Source organism: Alternaria postmessia, assembly GCF_024291825.1.
Source record: "Alternaria postmessia strain BMP 2775 chromosome Unknown scaffold_54, whole genome shotgun sequence".
Classification (NCBI taxonomy): Eukaryota; Fungi; Ascomycota; class Dothideomycetes; order Pleosporales; family Pleosporaceae; genus Alternaria; species Alternaria postmessia.
Window position 1 is genome coordinate 1 of NW_026260127.1, and position 14,186 is coordinate 14,186.

Sequence of the window (14,186 nt, forward strand, 5' to 3'; positions counted from 1 at the left end):
TCAGTCTCAGTTCGCGATTCTAAAAAATGTCTTGGCAGTCAATCAGGTCAGTTCACTACCTCCAGACTGACAGTTTGAACCGCAAAGATGAACTGACAACTGACTGATTGACTGATAGCAACTCTGACTAGACATGACTGCAGGGCAGATCCGTCTTTTTCAGCTGCTACCCGGGAACGATGAGCCTGTGCACATAAAGTTCACTGTCTGCACCATGACAGAACTGACTTTCGATGCACTCTCGTACAGCAGATCGGGAACGGAAGAAAAAATCTACATCGAATGCGAAGGCTATATTATTCGTATCTCTCAAACCTTGCATCATTTCTTGCGGTTACTACGTCAATCTGGGCATGTTGAACCTTTATGGGCAGACGATATCTGCATCCATCGCATTAGTAGCGTCGAGAAGAGTACTATGAAGGAGGCCGACTATATATTCGCCAAACTTCCCTTTATCTATAATACGGCGCAACGCACATTATGTTGGGCTGGGGTTGAAGATCTTCCGTTTCTGCAAGATCTGACGTCCACGACATCTGGAGTTCGTGATTACCAGAAAGTGATGCTCGAATGCCTTTCAGCAATCATTATCCTTCACTCGCCATACAAAATCGTAGAAAACGACCTAGAAGTGTTTGGGAAAGAATTAGGGGTGCTCGATAGCGATACATGGCACATCATGGATTCATTTCTGAACCAAGCCTACTTCATTGAGTCCGTTCGATCCTTTTTCCAACTCTTCACGGACTGACCAAGCATTAGTGTCGATGTGATTAAAGACATTGTGTGGTCTCGGAATCCAGTCATATTTGACAGAGAACGAAAGATTCACTGGAGTGATCTAGCACAAAACTTGCTCGCCTGGCTGTTCTTCAACCCCAAGTTAGGACCGCGGCCCCCAGCGACTATGTTTGTGCTTCTTTGTGAAGCCATGCGGCGTATGTACCTTGGGCAAAACGACAAGCATACGAAAGTGCAAGATTTGGTAACATGGGTACGAGGCCAATCAATTCGTGTCAATCTTCTCAGCAATCTTGTACTTAGAACTGACCTCCCCCTTCCCTATTCTTCTGTCGAAACACCTAAGAAAGACTATGGTTCGCCAACGACAAAACCCTACCGTCTAATTCCTGACCACTTAAATCCTCTGGCTAGCGACTCTAACCAGCCACTAAGTTTCGTACAAGTGGACGGTGTCAACTTGTATTCACAAAACTTAGTGGGGTACTGGATCTATCCTACGAAACGGTTCCTGCTTAATCACCCTGTAAGTAGCTTCTCAGCATCCAGACGACCGGATGCCGCACAATCTCTTATCAGGGATGGGTGGCATCCAGACGCTGACGAACCAAACGCTGACGAACTCGCGCCCCTGCGATTCATGGGCATTATAGCGGACGCTATTCGAGGCACGAGCGACTATATGCCTCCGCGGCGTCACTGCTACCATTACGATGTAAATGATCATTGCCTCTTCTTTGTTAACTGGTATGAGTTTGCGACAGAGCATTCGAACCGCGCGGAAGATGATTTATTGCTCCGTTATGCCGACACTATCCAAGCCAGAGGCTGCGGGCACTTATGGGAGTATGCGTCAATCACGCCTCAGGACCGTATCCAAAAAGCACGAGCATTCCTCGATTTCCTCTGCGATGAGGATGCTGTTGAATCCGATAGGAAAACTCTATCAGGCTATTCCATGCCGCTTGTTTTCCGTCTCATGACAGAAAGTTTGCGGTCACTAAAAAAGGTCGCTTTTGCCTCGTGCCCAAAGATACCCAAAGCGGCGACCTCGTTTGCATTCCTTACAACAGCAGAGTGCCCTACATCTTTCGACGGGGTAAAGAGGATGATCCTTTCACAAACATCGGGGAGGCCTTTGTTCATGGGATGATGCACGGGGAAATAAGCGAACCGAATGATGGGGAAGTGAGGGACTTCTTTTTTGTGTGATCACAAGCATACGCAGCTACGATCTAAAATCATTATTTGTCTTCGTTGGGCTCCACTAGTTTAGTCTTTACTACACTTAATTTCGAAACGAATCTTTCCATCACTGATGGCCGTCCTTGGTGTGGCTTTGCCCCACGTTCAGATGTCGCATTATAGGACTCTTGAGTCATAACCTCTAGCTTTTCAACGTTGTGTGGTTTCGAAATAGTGATAACATCGTGCATTTGAGTGTGTTCAATTGCTGGTGAGTCGGCAACCTCGATTCCATACTCTGAGACTATATCGACAAGCTCTGCACTGAGTGATTGACTTTTCATCTCGCTACCATGCAGGTTTTTGACTGCATTAGCATGGTAGACATATGTTTGGTATAGTGCTGAGACGTGAGAGGAATACTCCTTTCCATGCGGCGCTGTTTTGATCTGCGAATAGAGAGCTTTACAGATAGCCTCATCTGGATTGAAATGCGGCTCTGCCCACTGTCTGACATCGGTTGTCGGTAGAAGCAAGTAGTCTCGTACAGTTCTGTGCAGGAAGTCCACTGTGTATTCGAAGAGTATCGCAGAAGGTAATGAATCCTGCTCTTCGGTCGTTGATCGAAAAGAAGGCTCTAGGAGACCTTTGCAACTCGCGATCAAGCGCTTTTTCGCGTCTTTGTGCCGTTTGATTCTTTGTTGCATCTTTAGTGGTAGACGCTGCTTTGGTAGATCTTCGCCTAGAAACCAGTATGCCATAAGTGGAAGATTTTCCTTCGCTTCTAGTGCTACCAAGAACATGTGAGAAGCCTCGCTACGGTACGATTCCTTTACGTCTCGAAAAAGTATGCGCTCGAACAATTCTTCTAGATTCGTGGGCAACTTGCGCAGGCGTTGCTGTAGACGAGCGATGCTGTCTGCTTCACACAAACCGTCTTGCAAAGACCTGACAACAAGTACTACCCATAAGAACACTCCGTTCGCTGCGGTAACTATTTCTAGAATAAGTTCCTTTCCGAGTGTCTCTCTGTCCTCTAGCTCTTGGTAATTGTTGTCGTATTTGAAGACGTCGTTGATGTATGCGTTGATGTCCTGATGATTGAAGTCTTGCATGTACAACTTGTCTGTACGATTTTTGCCAAAGGCATCTTCAAATTCGTTCCATTGACGACTGGACACGCATAATTTCACATGTTCGAGATCTCTCAAACCTTCTACTAGCTTGATCACGTCGCGCGAATCCCCCACATATTCATCTAGACCATCGATGAGGAAACACAGTCGCTTCTCAGACTGAGTATGAAGGTCACATACATTTTTCAATGAATCCAGCAGTTCGGGAATGGTATACGGCATCTCGGAGTCCAGTGAGATGTCTGCGTTTCCAGGAAACCCAGTCTTGGTAGGATTGTGACACTGCCAGACGCCAGGGAAAGCCAATCGGATATATTCTGGGCATTGTCGTAATATCTGGTAGAGTAAAGACCGTAAAAGACCCTCTTGTGATTTCTGAAGATCGTTCTTCCCAGCATTCCAGAAGAAGTATTCGGCGATGATTACCTCATCGTTCCCAGCCCAAGTGGCCAGATGCCCCTTTGTTTTCTGGTGGTGACAAAGGAACTTCATGAGCGTGGACTTTCCTGAGCCAGGCCGACCAGAAATCCAGTATAAATTGTTGTCCGAATGTAACCACTGCACGAAGGTTGATGAGCCGTTGACCTGATTTTGGCCTTACAAACCTGTGTCTCCGAACAACCAGGCCAAGGTATTGCGGTGGGCTGGTGACAGCAACCGATAGCGATCTTCCAACCGAACAAAGCGAAGTCTAGACAGAATCTTTTGTTCCGCAGAGTAGTGCAGGCCATCTGATGCTACCTTGCTCATAAGATCGGCCGATTCTTCCACACCAGTATTGTTTTGATTGTTTTTCAATGCCTGATCGAATTCTCGCCTCAGAGCCAGGATGTCCACGGTCCGCGTACTCTCGAGTCGACGATTGATCTCGAGTAGTTCATTGAGGCGAGAGTAGATACCCAGATTGTTCTCGTCTGCAAGGCGTGCATTGATTGCTTTCGCGACACGATCCAATCTTTCGCGTAGAGCTCCGATCTTATCATCATTCCATTGTGTCTTTAGCGCTTGAAGGAAACTCCTCCACTTGTTTCGGTCGTTATGTAATTTGAGCGCGTCGAGAATATCAAGTAGCTCATCTGCTATCTCGTTGCATCTAACCGCCAATGCCTCAAGGGAATTTCCGTCATCGCCTTCAGGGACATCTCTGGCATTTCCTGGTAGGATGATGCGGGCTGATCGAGAGCGCAGCTCTTTTGAGATAAGTCCCAACTCAATGTACTCTTCCTTAGTGCCTGAGCCGAGAACTTCACGACTGGTAGATACCAAGTGCCTTGCTTCATGGACAAATTGTAGGATATTTGCAGCGAGGCCGACAGCGGCGAGGGATTCCATGTTATGATCGGGCGCAAAGCGCAAGAGTGAACCTTTTACGGTGAGTTTGAGTCAGCGAGGTTTGTGATTTAAGTCAAATACGCCATGTGCGACCAACACAGCCTTGTTGGGCCGCTGCGCGGTGGCTGCTTATCACAGCGGCACACCCAGCCCGATTCGCTGCGTTAGGCGGGAAAGGTCCCTACGCGAGGAGGCTGAAGGATCTCAGCAAGCAGGCTAGGTTTGCTGCAGCCTTGCGCTGAGGGTGTTACCGGTCAACATCTATTAGCTGTTCAGCCTCGCGTTCGAGATTGATTGCATAGAAGCGTGCGCAACTTGTCGCGCTAGTAAAATAAATGACGTCGAGCAGGAGCGACCGCTTTCTTCGAAAGGAAACAACACAACAGCACAAAATCATGACACCGCAACAATGTACGAGTCAGCGGGGGATATTGTAGGTACTGCGATTACTGCGCATATTCATTTATGTTCGCTCGAATGACCACATCCCTAGCCCTAGTGCAAGAACTCGTTGAAGAAGTTCACAGCACTCCTCTTCGCCCTCTCCAAGCCATCCTTCTGCTTCTGATCGTTGGGATCACCACGCGCAGCGAAGCCGTGGTTTAGACCAGGGAAGTAGACGTACTCCCACTGCACACCCGTCTTTGGCAGCGTCTCGAGCGTAGCCTTCTTCAGCTCCTCCGTGTACATTTGGTCGTGCTCGGGAGAGAGGACCTGCACGGGGACCTTGACGCCCTCGATTTCCGACTTCTCGAGCAGCGAGGGGTGGGCGGTGGAGATGGCGTCGATGAGGGAAGGGTCGGCGGCGAGCTTGAAGCAGGCCCAGCCGCCATAGCAGAAGCCAATGGCGGCGACCTTCTTGTATTGCGACTTGAGCGTTTGCGCGTGCTGCTTGATCTCGGGCCAGCGGATCTCCTTGCTGTTGCGGCCGAGGAAGGCCATGATGTCGAAGTTCTTTTGTTTCTCTGGGTTGGAGAGCGCGTCGGGGTCTACGACTTCGCCGCCGAATCTGCGCAATTGCGGTTAGTCGCGCTGATGGTGTGCGTGTGTCGCGTCGCTACTTACACATCGGGTACGTAGACGGTCGCATTGGCTTCCTTTGCGTAGTGGTCTGCGATGAGGCGGATGTTGGGAAGCGTCCAGCCGAAGACATCAGTGACGATGAGGATAGCGGCATCCTTGTTGTCGCCAGTGACATAGCAGTCGATCTGGTCGAGCTTGTCCACCTTGCCAACGGACTCGCCGTTCCACTTGAAACCTTTCTTGCAGTTTTCGCAGGCCATTGTAACGGTATATAAAAGGAGTTGATGAAGTGTGAGATGAGATTGGTGTGACAATTGAGCGCTATCTGAAGAATTTGGCGGGGTCGAGAGGCCTTATGTCGTGCAAGCTTCGAGTGGGGTACGGCTCGATCATTATGCAGTTACGTGCATGAAGAGAGGAAAGATAGCCCGGCTTCTGGCCGATTCCGTCATGGGGGCCAATCATGATGCCAGGGCGGAACGTCGCATTGATTTGATTTTCCGGCAGCCGATGTTGTCGTGGTGTGGATAATGACGATGATAGCTGGTACCGGATTTTGCAGTCGCGCAAAATTAAACCCGGACCTGTCTCGCCGATATCCGCCGCTTCGCTGACAGAGACGGCCTCCAGGCTGTGTGTAGAAAACATCCTCGCTCAAGGAACTTGCATATCTCCGCTTCTCGGTGCCTGCTCAACGATGCGAGGCAACCTGTATAGCAAAGTACGTACCGATACTACCTGGTCGATGCAAATCTTGAAGAGCCGACACGTATGTAGAAGGTGTCGCGAACGCCTTGCGGCACTCTACCTGGACTCCGGTTTCTTTACGGGCAGCCGTCAGGATGCGAGCAAATCTGTAGTCTCTGCGACTTGCAGTAGATGTTCAGATTGCGGAAAAATTCGTTCTATTGATATTCTCGCGAATGAGCTCATCAGTGGGATAATCAATGGCCGAGTCTGCGATGGTGCCCAAGTATCTAATCTACTGGATTGCCCGGGGAAAATGGTCGATAGATCTCCAACCCCTCCGTAGTTTCGCATAGATCATCATGGAAATATGTTGTGGGCTTTTTTTTTCTTTCACCTACAGGCTCTTCCGCCTGCTCCAGGGATGGCTTTGAAATCACGACATCATCCCGCTTAGCCGCGCTTTCACATGTATCTTCCACTGCGCGATGGCAGGCTCATAGCAGTACACTCAGAAGAGGTGATTGGCTGATCGAGCAGGTCGCATAGACATGTAGTCTTTCTGCCTTGCCCGCTTGACGGATGCGTCTGGTTCCTGGGTAAATCAAAACTTCCAAGACTGTTAGGACCGAACAAGACATGCCGGCCGCTTCTATCATCGAAGTTTCAACTATATGGCTATGTTGCAGATACCAACGCGATTCAGCTATACACGATTCCCTCTTAATCCTTCCAAACGCTCGAATGCATACTCAGCCCACTCCCCATCACGACACTCGTCGTCCCATCTTCATCCATCTCCCAACTTTGTCCACAAGACCAAACAGGGTCATCGGGGTCGCTGGATTCCTGTGATATCTCAATCAGCTCCCATATCCTCATATCCACACACTTCCTACAATCCTCAAGGTCTTACGTACCGCGTCAATGCAGCAAAACCACCCCCTAGGATAAACTTCTTCAGTGCAATCAGTGGCGTTGGCGACGGAGATGGGCGTGTCACAAGGTGGGCCGTGAGAGTGCAGTTCAGTGCAACAGTAGTCAGCGTAGCGCGCGCCGAAGTAGATCTGGCAGAACGTTTCCTGCGCAATTGAGGTAGTGAGGAAATAGAGAAGAACGGAAAGCGTAGGTAAGAGGGTGCTAAAGGTTGGCAAGACCATTGCTCCTTGAAAGGTCCAACCAGATGCGAATGGAAAAGCTATAGCTGAAGCCTTGTGTTACGTATTTCAAGGGAGGATGCGACAGATGATGAGTGAGATGAGTGGAAAAGAAAAGTACAAGGTGATATATGTGTATGCATCGGCTGACCCGCATCTCGGTTTTCTCTACCAATTCTAGAACGTTACAACGTAACGTTGCACATATTCCCCAACAACAACTACAATTCACATCTACCCCAAATGAGTGATAGAGACACGGAAAATCACACCCGAATATCGCTACCAGAAATAGCATGCCGCAGGCTATGCTCAAGTCTGCCTTTGAGCAACCGCCCTAGCCAGACTTTCACCCATGGCGTTGGAGCCAAAGTAATCCCAGTATACCTGGATCAACTGATCCATAGTCATCTCTGACGTGACGATACCACTTGGTCCATGACCAAATAGCGGGCCGGAATCTGAGTATTCCTAATATGGACGTCAGTTTCAGTAACCACAGGGAGCTCAAGTCGATGGGAACCTTTAGCAATGCAAACATACATTTTCAACACAAACAGCCCATCCAGTGGGGAAGTGGTTGGTCGAGCACTCAGTCAGGTTGCTGACGTACTCGATGTCGGTACAGGGCGCGTTTATACCGCGGCTGATGACGGTGTGGCAGCATGCGTCCGTGTAGTCGGTGCAGTAGAGGAATCCGCAGATGGTGTCGTCGGAACTCAGTTGAGCTGTGGCGAGATGAACAAGAGACACTGCGAGAGCGATGATTGGGGTTGAGTAGCGCATTGTAAAGTACGAGACGACTTGTGGGGTTTGGTGTTTGGTCGTGATGGGATGGTGAGAACAGGTGTTGCTGTGATGAGGTTAGCAAGTGTGATATGGCGTTGACGGCTGTACTTGTATGTGTCGCTGGAGGTTTGGTTAACACCAGTCAAGATGGGCATGCACGCGATGACACTGCTGATACAGTGTTTGCAGGATTAATTTCTTGCCTTCCCGATGGAAAGACAGGGTACCCGCTGGTGTTTTCTCCGGAAGGAAGGGGATAGTTGCAGAGTCGTACGTGCAAGGCTCTTGGATGCGCAACAGAGATCATATCGATGTCTGGTGTAACCCGTTGATAAATGCCCAGGCGACAACAAAAAGACTGCGGCGCTTTGGTAGTATGCTCATGTCAGGAAACTTCCAAACGGCCTATGACAGGTTCCATGTTGTTTCTCCTTCACGCGAGCAGCTTGCCATTGTTTTCTCGATACGCAAGGTCTATCCGCTGATGCTACCCAAACCGGTGGAGTGACATGCACATATGTATCATTAACCCTCGGACGAGGTTTATCTTCAGTAAGATGACTTCGAGTAGATGAAAGACGTCAGATCCGCTCCAGGTATCCGTCCAGCTAGTCATCGGTTCAGATGACCAGATCTGAGCGGTGGACAAAGTACGTTGGTAGGAGCACAACATGCGGGCCAGTATCGCTTATGATGTTGGCGAGGTCAACAAGATGCGTATGTACTTCTAAGAAAAGATGTATTCGAAAAGGGCAAGTATTCGAGATGCCTGTCTCGCGTAGGCATCAACACCTTGCATATTGTTCGGGCTAGAAGGGAAAGCCGAACCGTATGCGCCTTGCCGCCTAGCAGATGTAAGACAAGGATGCGCTTGCTTTGTAGAGAAGATTATGTAACCTCCAAGGCTCCTTTAGGTACCTTGATGCTGTGTAATAGGAACTACACAGGGCGCACTTGATATGGTGCATGCAATACCAGGAATCAGTTGCCGCCTCGAGCAATTCATGGGAATCCGTTCGCATCTTGCTTGTCATTCATCGCGTACGCTGAACTTATTGGTCAGATAGCGCAGGACTTGTGCTATGGCCATTTGTTGCGGCATATGAGCATGGACGTGAGGATATTTCGTTGCGATATACGTCCCCTCGGCTGACGTTCGAGTGGCGTAACGCCAACACGTTTGAACCGGACCAAAGGAATTCCGACAGCGATCCTTGGTTCATCAACGTGAGATTGAGACACCTATAGCCAGGGCAGATTTGCTAAAGTCAATGGTCCGCGGCTCTCCTGCGCGACACTTGCAGCGTGCTCGGACGCGGGTTCGGAGCGTTGTGGGGAACGATCGCCTGTCTTCAGTGCCGCTGCCAGTTCCTTGGCGCTCGCGCTAAAAGCACTTAACGCGTCTTCGCGCGCTCGGCTTGCTTGATCAACACTCCCCGCCTCTTCTCATGGCATGCATCTTCAACTAGTCCTCCCAAATCTGGTCTGGGTCAACGTAAAGCTCACCGGAAATATGACGAGCGGAAGTCGAGACATGCGCCCACGTGTGCAGAACCCCGCACTACGTCTACCCCTCCTGGCACCATAGCTCCAGAGCTAGCTCTGGGCGATGCCGGGGTTTATGCGTCACTATATGTGTAGAGCACGCCGTCGGCATGCTTGCGCTCTATTTCCTGCCCTCCTCTGCCTCTCTTGAGCTAATTCATACAATTAATCATTCATCCGTCTTTGTCGCGTTGCAACGAGCTATTGCACACTCGAAACCGCCATGTCTGACTGGTCCGACCTTACCGCGGCTCTTAAAGGAAGCTTAGACAAGCTCTCCAAGCTCCTCCAATCTGATGATCAGCTGAAAGCCTTCACAACGTCAAACGCTATCGAGAAGGACGTCACCTTTGGTATCAAGTCAAGTGGTTCGGACAACACCCTCCTCATCACAGTGTCGAATGGCAGCGCGAAAGCCAGCACTGGCGCGTCGAAAGATGCTCTATTCACGCTTGTGGCTCTCCCTGAGCAATGGGAACAGCACTTCAAGGCAGTCCCGGCTATGCCGTACCAGAGCTATTGGGGAATGTTCGGCATGAACATCAAGCAGAAAGGCATTGAAGTGCTGGGTGATCAGACAGCCTTCGCGCAGTGGACCCATGTATGGAGGCGCGTCCTAGAGCTTACACACGACGCGCACTGTGGACCAATGAAGGAAGACGAGCAAGTCGAACCGGAGCGGGATTTCCTTACCGGAAAGTACACATACCTTGAAGCTCCAGTGTGGGGTAGATGCAAGGTCTTCTACGAGTACTCTGGTGAGGGAAAGCAACCCATTGTCTTCTTACATACCGCTGGCAGCGATAGCCGGCAATATCACGGCGTTATGAACGATGCGAGAATGCGCAAGAAGTGCATCATGTACGCGTTTGACCTGCCTGGACATGGACGAAGTTTCCCATCAAAGAACTACGCACCAGGCGCGCATACGAATACTGAAGATAGCTACGTGGGGATGATCACAGCTTTCGTGAAAGCTCTTGGCCTGCGAAGACCCATCATTTGCGGCGCGAGTATGGCTGGCCAGGTTTGTTTGGCAGTCGCGATTCGACACAGGGAAGTTGGCGCCGCGGGAGTCATTCCTCTGCAAGGGTAAGTGAATGTTTAACGTAAAGGGAACCGTACTCATAAAGACAGGTCCGACTACCTCAATATGGAGCGACAATGGCACGACCGCTCACCGGTAGTTAACCAATCGCTGTTCAACCCAGAATGGATCTACGGGGTATGTGCGAATGAGCCATGTGCGATAGAATTACCGCTGACTCCAATAGATGATGGCACCAACCACACCTCGCGCAAACAAACAGCTCATATGGCACACATACAGTGCTCAAGCCTACGGCGTAAGCGCAACCCCGAACCGATCTTTCCAACCCCGCTAATCCGTCCGCAGATCTTCCACGGCGACCTCGACTTCTACTTTGGCGGCTGGGACGGCCGATCACGCGTCGCCAAGGTCGACACCCAGAGTTGTCCCGTATACATGTTGACTGGCGAGTACGATTGGTCCAATACACCAGAAATGGCACAAAAGACGGCAGACAAAATACCTGGGGCTATGCACAAAAGCATGCCGGATCTAGGTCATTTCCCAGCTACGGAAAATCCGGCCAAGTTTGTGCCGCATCTCATTGAAGCGATTGATCATATTCAAAAGGTCAGGAGCGATAATCTGAGTACGATGAGGTTGGGTGACGGTACGGATTAAGATGGTGTAGCTACAGGTAGCTGGCTTGTCGATTTCTTGAGAGATACGCTTGCTTCGAGATCTATCCAAATACGTCATTCTTCTAGTTCTAGTCGCCTTGCAGTCCACAACGTCTCTTGTTCTTTGTGGAGACCTGCTAGCAATTAACTTGAGCTGACAAAAACGGGCTATGGGAGAGAAAGAATACGAGAAGCGCATGATTACCTTCGCAGCACTTTGAGTCGTTAACAGCAAACACTGTGGAGTCGCGTATACCTCCTGGGGGTACTGATGTCAAGCTAGTGATAAGGATGCCGAGCCAATATCAACAGTAGGCTGAGTTCTTCAGGCTTTTGGCGTGAACGTCTCTGCACCTTCCACTTACATTTCACACGTGGACTTGCTAGACGCTGCTGCCTCCGTAGCAATGATCCGAGCTTTGCTTTCAGGCTCATCTCACCGTTGAGCCTACTTTCTCCTACCAGCACCTATCACTCTCATCTTTACTTACCACCCTCCACTATCACGCATTTCTAATCGCGCAGCGTCTATTGTACGGCTCACCTGAGCTTGCGATCCGACTCACCGTTAGTCACTACAACCATAACCCCGGTCTAACGACATTGTTAAAACGCTCTCTCACCACCCACTAGAGCTATATTTCCACTCGCCGCCAGTAACCATATCCCATCGCTTGATTGGGTCTTACCTCCAATATAATTGTCCAGCACTCGCTAATGGATTCCTCGGCTCCTGGAGCCCCCCACGGCGGTAACTCCAACGGTGACACTCCGAGCAGTGGACCGATCGACTATAACACGTACAAATATGTCGTCTGCGATGGGTGTCACCAAAGGCTCAGCAACGAACATACACCAGTCGAGATGCCCTATTGTCGCCACGTTTTCGGCAAAGGATGTATACAAGCTCGCATCTAGGAGCCGGAGCGATATCCTGGTCACTGCTTCTTGTGCGACGGCATTCCGGGACTGATAAACCTTGTGCGAGATGACGATCCAGGTGTGATTGCTAGAGGAAACCTACGAGATGGCAGCTATGCAGACCCCGATCCCAACCAAGTAGTGGAGTGGGGCCGTATCAATGCCCGAGAGCGGGCAAATGAATCGGAAAGACAAGCGCATTTCAAAAGAGAGACGGCAAGGGACCAACCGCTGTTTAACAACGGTGTTCCACCTCCGATAACAAGTTTTGGCCAGGCAAATATAGATGGAAGATCTCGCCCAGCACCAGCGAACGCCCGTTTCGATGCCGTCGAATTCGGATCCCACGAGCGAGCGAATCGGTTGGAGAGAGAAAACAGGATCACACAACGAGAGTCGGCCCAGCCCCGTGGATCTAGCAGTAGTGCTCTGCCGCCTGTAGGGAATTCCAACAATATCAACAAAGAGTCCCAGCTCGCACCGCCGAACGCTCAACCGTAGCTCGGCGAGAGTATAGAAAGTCGGCGTCAGAAAAATAAAGCTGCGTGGCGATTAGTTGAGGCACGCCAGTTGTTCAACAATGAGCCCAAAACCAAATCACCACCGCCAATCCATCCGCCCTTTCCTCCGCCAGCTGCCACCTTCATACCTGGTAAAGGCCACAATCAAACAGTCGAGGAGCTTCGCCAATCTGTCGGATTTCAGACATCGAAGGACAAATACGCCCCAAAAGGAAAGAAATGGTCATTTTCCGGAACACAATCATCTAATGTTGTGAATGGTCCTCTCCGACTAGAAGTTGCCCCATACAATAATCGAGTTACCCCATTCAGAGGACAAGCATTTCTACCGAAGAGGTCACCTTCCTTCAGCTCCGACAATCATACTCAACCATCCACCTCTGGTAGCACGCCTCTTCGACCAGAAGCTGCCGCGTTCGAAATGCCGAGATCCCTTCCACGGAAGCATTCGTCATTGGTAGAGTATGAAACATGGCCCATGTATACCGACTGGGCCGCAGTGCACAAAAGCTTTCGAGCTGATGATATCGTCGTCCCTGCATCCCAATTGCATCGAAACCCATACAGTGGGGCCTTGTTCAACAACTCCGGCCAAGAGGTAGTACCTCCTCCCAACAAGCACCCCCTTCCCAACAACCACCCCCTAAACACCTTAATGATAAACAATCCCGAGACGTTTCACCACGGCCAACTGGTGCAAAGCCGCCAGGTTTTCCCGCCTCCTTATAACCTACCAGGTGAGGTTCCTTCAGCAATTCCTGAAGGCGAAAAAGGAGTAGAACTGCTACAGCGGGCGTACGCCGGACTAGCGGTCACGCGGCGTAATCTACAGTTACGTCATGCGCAAGGACTTCCTCCTATTCAAATAGGTCCATATCCTCCAGCGGACCCTCCTCCATACGCAGCCGATCTATCAAACATGAATCCTGCATCATCGGAGTCGATGGTTACGATGACGGCGGTGGTAGAGGAGCAGGCGAAGAGGCATTACTCTTCAAACCCGAACCAGGGCAGCGGAAAAGAAGGAAATTCAATTCCGCGGACTGGGATTAGAAATGGGAATGTTGGGGGAGATGCAAGTGACATGTTCATTTCGCGAACAGATGTGATAGGTCGAGATTTGCCACGAAGGCAACCACGGGCAGCGTGTAGGGAAGCGAATCATGATGGGGGCAAGGAAGAGGATCTGCATGGTGGTAGAGGAGCAGGCCAGAGAAGAAATAGGAGATTTGGTTGGATGTTCGGTGACGCGGGAAGCCATGGACCGAGTTCAGCGGAGCACTGATCAGTGGGTTTGAGAGGGGTCGAGTTCTGGTCAGAGGAAGGCGAGGAGGGATTACGATTGTTTCTTACATGAGCAGAAGAGAGTGGATCAATAATGTACTGTTGAGATACATAGATGCACATGAGATATGCGAATTGCACCCAGGCATCGT

The 14,186-nt window shown here is 50.3% G+C and overlaps 4 protein-coding genes across 4 annotated transcripts; 1 reads left to right on the top strand and 3 right to left on the bottom strand.

The window, feature by feature from the left end:
* Nucleotides 1–1,988: 1,988 nt before the first annotated feature.
* J4E82_007642 (uncharacterized protein) lies at nt 1,989–3,557 on the bottom strand (the record flags this gene model as incomplete). The annotated part of the gene is made up of 1 exon (XM_051733886.1): nt 1,989–3,557. The coding sequence occupies one exon, from the start codon at nt 3,555–3,557 to the stop codon at nt 1,989–1,991; it is 1,569 nt and encodes a 522-aa protein (XP_051586297.1).
* A 105-nt stretch (nt 3,558–3,662) lies between these two features.
* On the bottom strand, nt 3,663–4,397 carry J4E82_007643 (uncharacterized protein; the record flags this gene model as incomplete). Its single annotated transcript, XM_051733887.1, has 1 exon — nt 3,663–4,397. One exon carries the CDS (start codon nt 4,395–4,397, stop codon nt 3,663–3,665), a length of 735 nt encoding a protein of 244 aa, XP_051586298.1.
* A 495-nt stretch (nt 4,398–4,892) lies between these two features.
* Nucleotides 4,893–5,680, bottom strand: J4E82_007644 (uncharacterized protein; the record flags this gene model as incomplete). Its single annotated transcript, XM_051733888.1, has 2 exons — nt 4,893–5,406; nt 5,463–5,680. The coding sequence occupies 2 exons, from the start codon at nt 5,678–5,680 to the stop codon at nt 4,893–4,895; spliced, it is 732 nt and encodes a 243-aa protein (XP_051586299.1).
* A 4,141-nt stretch (nt 5,681–9,821) lies between these two features.
* Nucleotides 9,822–11,309, top strand: J4E82_007645 (uncharacterized protein; the record flags this gene model as incomplete). The annotated part of the gene is made up of 4 exons (XM_051733889.1): nt 9,822–10,690; nt 10,736–10,823; nt 10,873–10,944; nt 10,995–11,309. 4 exons carry the CDS (start codon nt 9,822–9,824, stop codon nt 11,307–11,309), a joined length of 1,344 nt encoding a protein of 447 aa, XP_051586300.1.
* Between the last annotated feature and the right edge of the window lie 2,877 nt (nt 11,310–14,186).